Below are 14,113 nucleotides of genomic sequence, written 5' to 3' on the forward strand. Positions count from 1 at the left end.
CATGAATGTACCAATAACCACATTAGGAGCCTCAGCAGCTGACTTGGCCGTCACATGGTTCACCTTCCCCTGTCGTGGCGCCCTGGGTTGGGCTGGGCGCCCCTGCTGTCCTGCCTGCCGTGGAGCCTGAGGTGCTGGACAACTTTTGGCATAATGACCTTTTTGCCCACATTTGTAGCACATGCGGTGATGGTGAATGGCGCTACTTGGTTGACCTCTTGGTGAACTTATCTTCACATCTTGCATTATTTCTGCTGCTTGCTCTTTGGACTCCTTGTGGCCGTGTGGCTGGATCACATTCATAGTGATAGTCAACCCATCAACATAATCATGGAGAGCTTGATTCTCGACCTGTGTATCTCCAGAGCACTTAGGATCCTTTCTCTTCTGGATGGTATGTAGCTCGTCGACCGATGGGCCGTCAAGGAAAAGGGAATCCTCTGCTAGCTGCGCTTGATGAGACCTCTTCCTCTTTGTACTAGAGAACAACCTCTGGTTCCTCCTAGTTGTGGCTTCATCTTCAGTTGCACGAACTTGACGTCAAGGAACGCCATAGAAGTGGCAACACGGACAAGTTTTCTAACCATCACCCATTGCACTGTCTCCAAAGGCTTCTTGTTCTGCCGACATCTGAGCTGGGATAAAAGGAAATACAGATTGGTAAGGTCAAGGAAGAGAGAAGAACTCCATTATTTAAGGTTCTATCCTATTTAGGCAACACTGCACAGGCATTACTGCTGATAACTCCAGATAGGTGTTACATAAATCCGGGAACAAGGAACTAGAGCATAACTCTCCTATTTCATCGGAGAGATTCTCAACTTCTCTTGTACTATTTGTAGGCCGGGGTGTCACATCCCTACCCCCTTACAGAAACCGACGTCCTCGTCGGTGACGTCCTTGCCAGTGAATCACAGGATATCATATCCTCTTCGCACTACCCTTCTTCTCAGCAAGACAGGAGAAACCCAAGGCATGATAAGATAGAGAGGATAGAGTGGATGGTTTTTACCCCCAACGATCTAACTCATTTTATTATTTAATTAAATTTAACTTAAGACTTATTTTCATTAAACAAATTTAACTTCTAAACTATGCAATCAACCAAAAATCCACATCAAGCATGTAGCATAATAACAAGCATACAATTTCACAACTTTAGCCGAGTTTAACATCCGACTCGACTAACCACAACACGTCATAAAACGTGCTATCGTATTATTATAAAAAGGTCACCTAGCTATACTCATGGTGGTCAGATGACTGATTCAGGCCAAAATCTACGAAAACTATTCTTCAGAGAGAGAAATCAAGGCAAGAAGGGTAAAAGTCATAGAATTCAAGGGGTATAATAGTAAAATAGTTTTAGCAGACAAGGATTGGAGAGAAGAAGTCCTAAATCTCGACCAGTTCTATCTAGGCTTCGTCCTACAGTCGATACGGCTCTGATACCACTCTGTAACACCCGGTTTATAAAAGAACATAAACCGAGCAATCATATACGTGCCAGGATCAAGTCACACGTATATACAACAGAATGAACAGTATATCACAGCACATATCACGTAAAAGGATATAATAAAGCGAATACGAATGTTATTTATTACATTATTGACAAAATGTCTGATACAACGGAAGCGAAGTACAAATACGATAAAAGCTCTCCGAAGCTGAACAGGGCGCCATAGGGACGTCGACTGGGAGACGAACATCTAGAAGTCCTCGTAGTCCTGGTAGCGCTGGACGAACTCCCTCGTGTCGGCAGGAACTGAGCAGCAGTAGCGTAGCCAAGGGGAAAAAGTAGAGAAGAGGCAAGAGTGAGTACACAACTTGTACTCAACAAGTATAACACAAACTATGAGGCTCTAAGGTTGGCTGGCTCAACTGCATTAGCTTTTAATCTTGGCAAAATTTTATTGAAGCTATTTACTACAGTTTGATGAATTACCATTAACCCAGTTACATAGTAATTAATCAAGATTAAACATGTTACTACTGAGAACCAAACTAAAACCAAGCCACCAAGGTAACCCCGAGAGGCACCTCCCTCGTCAGAAGGAGACAACCCCACTAATCAAAAGGAGGATCTGGGCCGCTCATAACCGTGAGCACGGCTAGTATACCAGTTTTACACTCTGTAGAGGTTGCACATCTTTACCCACAAGTCGTGAGCTACGCCAGAGGTTCATCACACTTCCTTAGGTGAGATGACTAGCGACTCACTACGAGGCCGTTACAAAGAATCTCATTGGTAAGGCGTAACCGCGAGAGTTAGGTCAGCGACGATGGGGCCCACCTCCGAGGGTACAAGCACAGGAGCGCAATCCAAGCACAGACCAAGCCGGAGGAGCAGGGACCATTGAAGCTTACTACTCTTGCCCCGCAGGTAAGTTACTCCAAACCAAAAAGACCAAATTAGTAAGCCAAGTCTATCCCATTCTAGCCTTGTGGTAGCGCTGTTGTCCCAGGTTGTCGCTCTATGAACCGGTCCTTATGGAGAGTAGCCAACCAAGCACTAAGCACCGTGCTGGCCCCCTAAACTATGTTTCTACAAAAACCATCTTTTAACGAGACGTGAGCCACTCATCCACACAGAGGGCGACTCTCAGAATTAAGTTGCATATACCATTAATCAAATTAATTAAAAAGGACCGAATATGTGTTATAGCGCAGCAACCTAGCACAACTAACCAAAAATGCAACCCAAAGGATATATATAAAGGATATAAAGTGGCTAGGAAATCCTTATAGGCATACAGTATTAAAATGCAGTATGAAATTGTAATTAAAGGTGATAGGTGGTGTTCATGTTACACTTGCCTTCCTCGTACTGCTCCTGCTGCTGCTCAAACTGGTCGGAAGACGGCTGCTCCTGCTACTGGTACTGGGGCTCCTCAGATGGATCAACGTCTACTCACGAACACATGGCCAAAACAATGCACAATAATAAGCATACAAGCAAACACTAACAAAAACTAAGAAATAGTACATCAATACATAAGAACAGCACACTAAACTAGTCTAAAACTATTCTACGCGTTACAACGATCGCGTGGATATAAAGAACGTTTAAAACGGAGCTAAAACGCATTTTCTAGGCTAAAAACAAGGTTCAGGGGCTTATTTGTAATAAAAACAGGGTTCCAGGGACTTTTCTGCTAAAACCGAGGACTAAAACGTAAATAAACATTAATTCCAGGGTCTAACTCGCAAAAAGGACAGGTCTGGACTGCAGGTTCAAATTCTAGGAAAACTGGGGGGTTCTTTAACAAAAACGCTAGGCGAACCGGTATCCTTGGATCCAGGCCGTTAGATCTCGATCGGAGGGGTCAGGTTTGATAGGATCCGGATCTAATCAGGGCCGTCAGCTATGGATCTGACGGCCAGGGGAAATTGGGTGCGCGGGCGGCGGCGGACTCGCCGGCGACGGGGCTCCCGCGGCGGAGCGGTCGCCGGAGTAAGCGAATCCGGCGTTCCAGGGGCGGATTCGAGCCGGAGTTGGGTCGGGAGGCACCTACGTGACATGCGCAAGGCACTAGAGGCAAGAGCGGGGCTCGGCCGGGCTTGGGCGGGGCTCGCCACGACGAGGGGCGGACCGCGCGGCGGCGCATCGCCGGCACGCGCGCGCAGGGGTTGCTGGGGTGCGCTACAGGCTACAATAGCAGGTCTAAAAGGGAGAGCGGGCTGAAGAGATCCTCACCGAGGCTTGATTCGGCTGGAACGGCGCACAAGGTTCGACGGCGGTGAGTCTGGCGGCGAAGCTCGGCGTGGTGGTCGCGGACGGGTCGCAGGGGCGCGTCTTCGGCCTTCCTAGCCCTGCGGATCGGTGTGCGAGGTCCCTGCGAGGGAGCCATGGGGGTCAGCGGGCACGGAGCGGAACCAGGGGCGTGGGATTGCGGCGGCGGACCGGCTCACCTCCGGCGGCGTCCGGCGCAAAACCAAAGGTTTCACGGGTCGGGGTCGCGGTTGTGGGCCTGGGGAAGCTCCTGGGGCACAGGCGAAGCTTCCGCGGTGGCTCGGGCTGGCTGTGGAGCGGCGGAGCAGCGCTGGCAGGGCGGCGCAGGGGCTCTGCGCGGCGATGGCGTGGTGGAGCGGTGTGCTAGGGTTTGGGGCGGCGGCTGCGATGGGGATGAGGTGCAGGGGAGGCCGGGGATCCCATTTATTGGGCGGCTGAGGCCTAGGCGTGCGTGCCCAGGGTGCTGACGCGGCGTGGGGATCACGGCGGTGACTGAGCCGGCCGTTGCGCGAGGTAGCAGGAGGATCCGACAGGCGGGCCCAGGGCGCAGTGAGATAGAGGGCGACGCGGGCTGCGGGATCGCGGCGCGGAGCGACGCTGGCGGGTGGGCCTGCGCTCGCGCGTGAGCGGGTGTCGCGCGTGCGGAGGGAACGGGCCGCTGTGCTGGGCCTGGCGAGCGTCGCGGGCCGAGCGGTAGAGAGGTGCTGGGCTGGGCGGAAGAGCCAGCTGGGCCGTGCGGGGAGGGCGCTGGGCCAGCGGAGTGAAGGGCTGGGCCGGTTGCTGGTGTTTTGGGCTGGGTTCTCCTTTCTATTTCTATTCTATTTCCAAGCAAAACAAAACTATTTGAATTCAAACAAAGTTTGAATTCAACAACTTTATGCACACAAGCAAATAAAATAAATGCTCCAGCATGAATGCTCAAACATTTTAACCCTATGATAAATTTTAATTACTTGAGGAACAAAATTTTAGATTAAATGCAAGTCTAACACAATAAACCTTAGAAAATTAAATAAAGCCAATTAAATTTATTAATAAATGCTGGAATTTAAATTAGGGTGTTACAAAAGCTGAGGCAAACGGGATACAATCAACAAAATATTATATACTTACTCGCCGACATCAAGACAGGGAACTTTCCTCTGCAACATTGATCCGGGAGCCACCTTCCATTTCTTGCTGTCATCAGAATCAGCATTTGCAAAAGTCGGAGGCATACAATACCAGGATTTATAATTCTTCTGCAGAAAGAAGCCAATACTTAGTCAGAAGATCAAAAATAGTTAACTACAAGTACTCGACATGGTATCCAAAGCACGTACCCAGGCATTCTTGGGAGGATTTTGTGCCGAGAAGAGTGTTGAAAGCGTCAAAGACTTGTCGAAGTTATCGAGTACTTTGCTGCATCTCTTTATTACTTCAGACTGAGCCATTGGTTCTGAGTGGGATCCTGCATACCTTCATATCTAAAGGCAGGATGCTTTCGCAGCTGGAGAGGCTGCGTCCGGCGACTAATAAATGAGAAGACCACATGATCTCCAGTGACTCCCTTTTTCTTAATAATGGCAATCGCACGAAGAATGGCTTCAACTTGCTTGCCACTAGGTCCTCTACTCGACCAGCTCTCCTGGACTTGGGGGGCACCAGCAATCCTTTCTGGAAGTGGGGATTCAAAGTTCCCAACATGGAACCAGAATTTCTTCCATTCGGCTCCTTGACCCGCCGGATCATAAACCAAGTACTCGCCTCGGTTCTCTGGGCGGAGTACCAATTCACATCCCCCAACGATGGCGGGATTGGTGGTATTAGGGATTGGAACAAGGAAGAAGAAATGTTGGAAAAGGTGGAAATGGGGGAGAATTCCAAGGAATGCCTCACATAAATGAGTAAAAATTGAAAGATGCAAGATGGATTGGTGAGTGAGATGATGTAACTGAATTCCCCAAAACTGAACAAGTCTATAGAAAAATTCTAACACGGGAAGAGTGAGACCACGTTCTACAAAATCGCGAAACATAATGGTCTCAAGGGTACCTTCCATGGGGTAATCTTCTCCTTCACCAGCGCGCCATTGGCTTACGCTCTGCTCTTGGAGGAGACCCATATTCTCCAACTCCCGGACCATTGATTCAGACATCTTGCTTTTACGCCAACCTGTGGACATATTGGCGACAGTTCCCTCCTCAAAGTCATCTCAAAGTCACGAGTTTTGGCTCGGGGGCTACGAGAGGGGCTTTTAGATTTTGACTGAGAAGAGGCAAATGTGAAATCTGAGTTTGACGGCGGCCAGGAGTTCAAGGGGTAAAACCCTTGGAAGTTTTCAACCGGCTTTATACGGTCTTCAGGGGCAATTTTGTGAATATTTGGGATGCCAACAGATTCTTTCCTTCTCAGGGAAGTTTTCAATTTTACCATGAGTTTATATTGATTCTTAAATCTAAATGGAGGGATTTAAATTCAAGACTCAGGGGCTGCGGAATATATGTATCAGAGATTTATTTTTCAAATTTTTTGAAAAATAAAGAAGAAGAAAAAGACTGAAGTGACCCTCAGCCTGATTCTACGATTCAACCTAAGGCTCGGGGGCTACTCCATATGGAGCGCGAGTACTTCGCGCACCATATATGATCAAGATTTCGGTGCTTGAGCACCTCACAGCCTCGAAGCAAACGGAAGTACTTGAAGGACTACTCGACGTATCTGAAGGAAGAGTCAGAAGCAACCAGAAGGATGTTCAGACTACTCGAAGAACTCGAAGACGCCCAGCCAAGTACACGACGCCTGCAGGACTCGGCTATTAAGAGCTCGGGGGCTTGTCAAACCCGGGGCAGCGAGACTACTTACAGACATCGAATGTTCTAGAGTAAGGGATAGCTCATGAATGTACCTTACCTCTTTTGTAACTACCCGAATAGGCGTAGAACTAGCTGCAGTACAAGGAAAATACCCGATCGTGTTGTAGAAGGACTCCAAATGTACTCAGCTAGGACTTTTTCGTGTAACTCTGTCCCCCCGGATATATAAGGGCGGGCAGGGACCCCCTCGAAACACATCTACACCTAAGGCAATACAAACCACCACACAGGACGTAGGGTATTATGCAACTTGCGGCCCGAACCTATCTAAATCTTTGTGTTCCTTGCACCATCGAGTTCCAGAGCCGTCGATCCCTACCTACAAACCCTACTACTAAGGGTATCCCTGAGCAGGATTGGCGGTAAACACCAACAAATCTCTGAGGAAATTATCGAGCAACAAGACCTGGGAGTAGAGCCAGATCTATCATACATGGAGTACCCAAGGAAAATTCTTGATAGTAAGGAAAGAAGGACCAGAAGGGAAAAAGTTAAAATGTACAAGATCTAGTGGGAACATCATACCAAGGAAGAAGCTACTAGGGAAACTGAGCATTATCTCCGACGAAATTTTCCCGACTTCCTTAGAACGAATCCAGGTACCTAGTTTTCCAGCCCATTCCTAATCTGGAATCTCGGGACGAGATTCTTTTAAGGGGGGTAGGCTGTGACACTTCAGGTGTCTAGCTTTTAAAATAAAGTTTAGCTTGTGTACTTTGTGTTAATTGTTGTTTGACTGCAAAAAATTTGCAGTGTTAAGTAGGGGTATTTTGGTATTCTTCTTTAAAAAAGTTATAAATCCCTTTGTGCAAAAAGATTTGACATAGGGAGTAATTTTAGCTTTGTTAAGGGCCTTCTTACCAATAGGCTATTAATACTTAATTTGGTAGCAATATTGCATTTCAGCCCAAAAGTATAGGAATATTTGTTATTAAAAGTATTTTTCCTTAATGAAATAAAGTTCTTTTGCATTTTTGAAAATATCTCCAAATCCTTTGGTCTAGTGAGAATTTGCATAACATGAAAGTTGTTGGGCACTTTTTCATTTGAGCCCTGGATCAATGGGAAATTTGAGTTTATGAAAAGCCCTCTTAACTTTTCTATAATTACAAACAAGTCCATCCACAGTTTTCTTCTTCCCCTCTCCTCTGTCGAGAAACAGGGGCGTTGCCCCGCCACCGCTCGCCGTGGTTTGGGCCACCGCCGCCGGTTTCTCACCCGCCTGTGGTCCCGTGCCGCCCCACGCGTCGAAGTACCCCTCTCCGCCGCCACCCTAGCTGCCCTGCTAGCTCCTCGCATGCATGCCACACCGCCGTAGCCCGCCCTCTCGCCAGCCGCCCCCTGGAGAGCCAACACTAACGCTGGAACTCACCCCCAGCCTCCGATGAGTTCATCCCCACCCTAGCGTACTCATCTTCCCCTTCCTCGGCCTATAAATTGGCCAGCTACCCCTTTCCTTCACCATCATCCACCGCCGCCGCCCTTTTCCAACTCCGGCGAACCCCGATCCACCACTATAGCACTACCCCGACCCCCACCACCCCCTAACAAGCTTCACCGTGCTCCAGTCAAGCTCGCTAGCCCCTCAACCCCGCCATTCCTCCACCTGAGCACCCTCGCCGACGAGCTCACCTGCCGCCGCCCGCACCTCCTCGCCGGCAACCCACCTCCTGGCCACACCGACCTCAATCCCAGGCACCTACAGGTGCGGTTTGAGCTTCTCTCTCTTTTCCCCACCCGAGCCCTCGTCGCCGGCGATAGGAGCCGCTGGGATCCCGCCGGCGCCGCCTGCCCATCCCCTTCCCCTGTTTTGGGCCGGCCAAGGGCCTTTTTGCAGTAGTTAAATTGTTTCCAAGGGTCTTTTTGTAAGAATTCAAGTTCTTTTCTTTGTGAGCTTTGAAAATTCATAGTAAATTGTACAAAAATAAAAAAAATGCAAAATTAGTTTTGTTATTCACCTTGTGTTTAGCTCTATGTGACAGTACAATGAGTTTGTTATGAAACTTTGTGAGGCAAGTTTTAAAAATAGGAGTAAGAAATAGCTCTTTTTAACCATTTACCATGTTTGGAAATTTTTTTGTGAGCTTTGAGCCATGAGCTTTTTGAACTACAGTCAGATTTTTATGATCTTTTAAAACTCATTTTTGGACTTTAAATTATGCTTTTCCAAGGATTCCTTCTTCGGGTGTTATTAAATAAATCCTTTCTATAAATTATTTCAAAAACCTTTCTCCATGTTGTTTTGAGTAGTTGAAGTACCTAACATGGATGAATTGAAATGTTTGTTAGATTGAATCCATAATCTTTTTCGTGAAGGAAAACTATACTCAAGTATAGTACCTTACTTTTTCCAACTATTGCATTACATATAGAAATCACCCCGTTAGCCGACGTAACGTACGAGCTTACTCAGGAATCAGACGGGGATTTTTCTGAAGCCCAGGCTAATATTGTTGAACTAACTGAAGCTTCGAACTCGGATTCGGAAGATCCAAAGTCTATTGACTTTATAGACATCAATACAGGCAAGCCCCGATACATACTCCCATTTTTTTTAAAATTATATAATTGAGTACTGTCTTCTTGTGCATTTAAGTTATTGGAGTTGAATGAAAATATAGATGCATAATTCTAGGTACCTATTGTTAGAATACTAGAACTGAGTCCGTTTAGATGCTATGCTAATAGGACCAGTAAAAGTCAAGTGATTGCCTGTCACTCACAAGATTTATAAGAGTTGATTGTTTACTTCTTGCAATCACTATAAGGACCATGGATGGATTTGGTCAACAGCTTCATTGTGATCCGTCTGTGTTGATAATTTATTAAGGCCGCAGTGTGTAGTAGCGGTGGTTAAGCGTTTGAAAGTACTAGCCACAGGCCGTAAATATGGTACGCGGCAAGCCTAGTAACTGATCGGCCCAGCAAATGGACATACCCCCCACTCTCTTTTAGAGATAGGATGATATATATTATTACGAGTCAAGTAATGTTGCAACAATCACAGGTGCAGAGAAGTGCGATTCTCTGTAGTCGGGGAGAGTGGCCCTGATCCATGAACCGGAATGAAAAGCCAAAGGTTGCTTGGGAGTGACTCGACGGTACTCCAAGTGTGTGTGCTATGTTGGAATTCGATTCAGAATCGTCCGCTTCTCACGATGTTTGAGACTGCTTAACCCCTTTGCTGCATAGAGTAATAAGTGGAACAATGATGATCTCAATATGGTTGGATGATGTTAATTCTTCTACCATGGTGATCTCAAACATCGTGGAATTAGATAGGTGCATACCTAGAATGGTTAATTCAACTAGAATTTGAAAGCTAAAATTGAAATTAAGGACCTACTCCTTGTGGTTTTTTCAGGAAAAGTAAACCCAGAGCCTTTCTGAGCTAGCATGTCTAGTTAAAGGGCTACTGTATCGGATCAGTCTTGCTGAGTATTAGTATACTCAGGCTTTTGGTGACTTTGTTTTTTAGGAATGACTTTGGAAGAACCGAACACTAGTCGGACTTGGCCTAGTGTTCTACCTTCTGGCTGGTCTATGGAATGGGAACCCACTTTAACTAGCAATGACTCAGAGGAATGATGTCATGATTGAGCTTATCATGGCATCTACCCTTCAACGTTTGTATATAGTTGTGTTTCTTTTCTGTTGTAGAACTTCTAAAGTAAGCATAGCTTACTTTTACTCCTTCTCTTTTAAATAAAGTTGTAAAAAAAGCTAGAACTTTATTGTACTGGCTTCAAACTCTGTTGTAAATTTCACCTCTTATCTATGTGATGTAAAATATTGTGGAATCACTGTATCTCCAACTCGCCTTCGTGCGGGATATATACATGTGTTTCGATCGGATATTCAGTGGTTATATCGGGATATTACCCGACAGACCAAGAATTACTCCGATTAAGATGCATAGTGCACTTGATCTTGTGTAATTCAGACTGGTTCTGCCACACGGAAATGCTGTGTTGGTATGTCTTAACGTTTACAGAAAGATCTGCAAGCGCACGGTATACCGTTGTAGCATTTCACCCGGAAGTATTCAGGGTATCGTTATTTATATTTTCCCATGGGATGGCTAGGTTGTGTAAAGATGTTTACTAGTTCCATAACCATGACATTATGAAATAAGGTGCAGACTACTAACTATGCTAGGGTAAGTGATAAATAAAGGATAATCAGGGGTAATTTGACACACATAGAACAGCCAACTCTCATGAATAAAGAATAAACAAGCACACCTAAGGTTAGTGGGAGCATTGGCACAGATCCTAGTATACTATTCATGTTAGCAGATAAGTTATGTTAGCCACATGCTTAGAGTTGCAGGTGCCGGGAAATTAGGGACATCAGGGAGAATGACCCGCACTGGAGAATATCCAGTCCCGTTTTATCTTTGCATGAACTCCTACACGATACCCGAACGTCGGGGAGTACGCTAACCGAGAAGCAGCTTCCCGGCGTACCGACAGGGCTGTAACCACCTGCAGTCTACCCCAGTGACACCGTCGAGCACCGTCATATCCGAAAGCACAATGAACCAATATCCTTACCCAGATCATCTGGTCTAAGCAAGCAACTAGTATAACTTGATAAAGCTTAGATCAAGGCCAAGCAAGCTACGAACATGGCAAGATAACCAAGAACGAACTCAATATGAATAGCATAATGAAATTCAGAATACCAATCCATACCAGAGGCCGAGGATTGCTCGCCGACCCCGAGGACGACTGGATTCGCTAAAGAGATGAGGTACTAGCCTAGCTCCACTACCCTAAGGAGTACAAGTCACAAGAGAGTGAGAGAGAGAGGCCTTCAAATGGTGTGTGTGGTGAGAGTGGTGGGAGGCCCCTTTTATAGCTCCTTGAGGTTGGTTCCCGCCAAGATAAACATGGAAATGTTGATAACCTCCTTCAGGAGGATCAGAGTGATCTTCCCACCAAAGTGCACCTAGACTAGCGTCTGTCCAGGTTCGGCCGAACCATGGGTTCGGCCGGCCCCACTTTGGCGGTTCTAGCCACCGCCTTTCTCTAGTACACTGCCTGGTGGGTCCTGATGTTAGATGGTCGGTGCCTGGGCTACGTTGCTCAGTTTGGTCTAGTTTGTGGGCCTCCTTTGCATGTGTTACACAGGACGCGATCTTCTGCGACTTTGTCTACGTATTCGTCATGTTTTCTTCTTACTCCGAACTTGTGCTCCTGAAATCATAGATCCTTGAAAACAACTGTGGAGCTAGGTTAGTGATACAAATATGCGAGTAAGAGGTATGGTTTTCCTTCTTTTATGAGTATAGTTGACGGTCATATTTCACACTTAACGACTGTCAACAAACGACACCAATCCCTTGACCATCATCACAAGCCGATCCATCAAAGAACAACTTCCATTGTGTGCATGTAACATAGCCAACTTCCAAAGCATGTTCTTCATTAATCTGATGTTCAACAATGAAATCTGGTACAATTTGGCCTCTAACAGCTCTCAAAGATTCATAGGCCAAATCATATTCAACAAGTGCATAAGCCCACTTTCCGATTCTACCACTCAAAATTGGCTTTTGTAGCATATTGTCAGGTACCACAATCAGGGGCACCCTAACCTAGGGACAAAAACGCCCTCAAAAGCACAAAACACAATTAAGCAAATGCACCCACACTACCAACTGCCTCGTCATACTCCACACTCATGGTGAACCAAGGCGAACCGTCTTCCTCCGATCCGAAGGGGAAAAAGGACTACTCGACGGCGAACCTAGAGAGGAAGAAGCCACCAATGATGACAACTCCATTGTCACTCTGCATCCGGATACCATGTGTAACACCCTAATTTAAATTTCAGTATTTATCAATAAATTAAATTGGCTTTATTTAAATTTCTAAGGTTTATTGTGTTTAGTTGGCATTTAGTCTAATTTTTTTGTTCCTTAAGTAATTAAAATTTATCATAGGTTTAAATTTTTGTGTTGCATTCATGCTGGTGCATAACTTTAATTGTTTGAGTGTGGTTGAATTCAAATTGGTATTTGAATTCAAACCTTGTTTGATTTAGTAGGAGAAAAGCTTAGAAATAGAAAGGAAAAACCCAAAACAAAACCCAACCCGCAGCCCACCTCTCTCCCCAGTCCGGCCCGAGCCCAACCCAGCAGCCCAAGCCCTCTCCCTTTCCGCGGGCCCACTTCGGCCCAGCCCGCACGCCACCTTCAGCCCGCGAGCGCACCACTCCTCCACGCGCGGCCCAATCCGCTCCAGCCCAGCGCCTCAGCCAGCCCAGCACCCCCGCTCGCGCAGCAGCTCGCTCGCCCGCGCCGCGGGTCGTCCGCCCTGATCCACCGGTCCCACCCGCCAGCGACGCAGCCAGCGCTTCCGCTCGCCCGCATCAACGCCTTGCCACTGACAAGGCTGGCCCGCTTGTCGGCGCCCCTCTCCCGCAGACCGCTGCGCGGCCCACGCGCCAGAGACCCAACCCCGAGCCCGCTCGCGCAGCAGCCGCAGAACACGCGCCCCGCCCCTGCCAGCCCGGGCCCAGCCGTCAGCATCGTCACCTTCCTCCCGCAACACCCGGCCGAGATCCCCGCCCGCAAATCTCGGCGAGGTTCCATCCCGGGCACGCACGCCCAAGTTGGCCGCCGCCCTATAAGTAGCGCCCCCGCGGACCCCCTACTCCCCACCTCGCCTCACAATCGCCGCCGCAAACCCTAGCGCCGCCGCCTTGCCCAGAGCAGAGCACCCACCGCCGGTAAGCGGCTCCGCCGAGACAATTCTACACCGTCGGAGCCTCCCAGGCCGACCTGACCGCCATGACTTCCTCGCAGGAACTCCACGAGTCGATTCGTGGAGTCCAGAGGACCGGAGCACCGCTACACCGACTCCGCCAGCGTGCAGCCCGGAGCGCCGTCGCCGGACTTCGCCGTCAGCACCCCTGCGCCGGTCCTTTCCCCAATTCAAACCCTCGGTGAGCGCTAGCCTGGTCTTCTTTTGCTTTTGCGCTAGCTAGTTTAACCCGTGGTGCACTTTGGAGCCTGGACCTCGCACGCCGGCGCTCCCGCCGCCGCACATGCCCCGCTCCGCCGCGGCGGACCTTGCTGCAGTGCTGCCTAGCCCCGCCGTGCCCTGCCATGGCCTGCGCTGGCCCTGCGCACGCATGCCGAACCCACAGAACCCGATCCCAGCCTCAGAACTGCCCAGCGCGAGCTCCCTGGCGTTCCCTGCCGCCGCCGAGCCGCCATCTCCGACGGGGATCGCGCTCGGAGCCCCAAACCACCTCCAAAACATCACCAGTGGTTTAATCATGAGGCGTACTACCTCCCAGGACAAACCGTAGGCCGAAACGAGCCCCAGAACGCCGGATTAGCAAGCTCCGGCGAGTCCCTGGCGAGCGCCGCCGCGGGATTCGTCGCCGGCGGCAGCCCACCGCCGCCTCCTGTGCCCCTTTTCACCTCAGCCGTCAGATCCGTAGCCAACGATCCAGATTAGATCTTGCCCCATTTAGATCTGAGCCGCCAGATCTGAATCCAATGGAT

At 48.4% G+C, this 14,113-nt stretch overlaps 1 protein-coding gene across 1 annotated transcript in view; it reads right to left on the minus strand.

Moving 5' to 3' along the window:
- Positions 1–13,883, minus strand: part of LOC120669249 (actin cytoskeleton-regulatory complex protein pan-1-like) — a 36,902-nt gene extending 23,019 nt beyond the window's left edge. Inside the window, exon 1 of the mRNA XM_039949029.1 lies at positions 13,619–13,883. Within this exon, the coding sequence (XP_039804963.1) occupies positions 13,619–13,883 (265 nt within the window). The remainder of the gene's footprint in view (positions 1–13,618) is intronic.
- Between the last annotated feature and the right edge of the window lie 230 nt (positions 13,884–14,113).

The sequence above is a fragment of the Panicum virgatum genome, chromosome 4N (genome assembly GCF_016808335.1).
Source record: "Panicum virgatum strain AP13 chromosome 4N, P.virgatum_v5, whole genome shotgun sequence".
NCBI lineage: Eukaryota > Viridiplantae > Streptophyta > Magnoliopsida > Poales > Poaceae > Panicum > Panicum virgatum.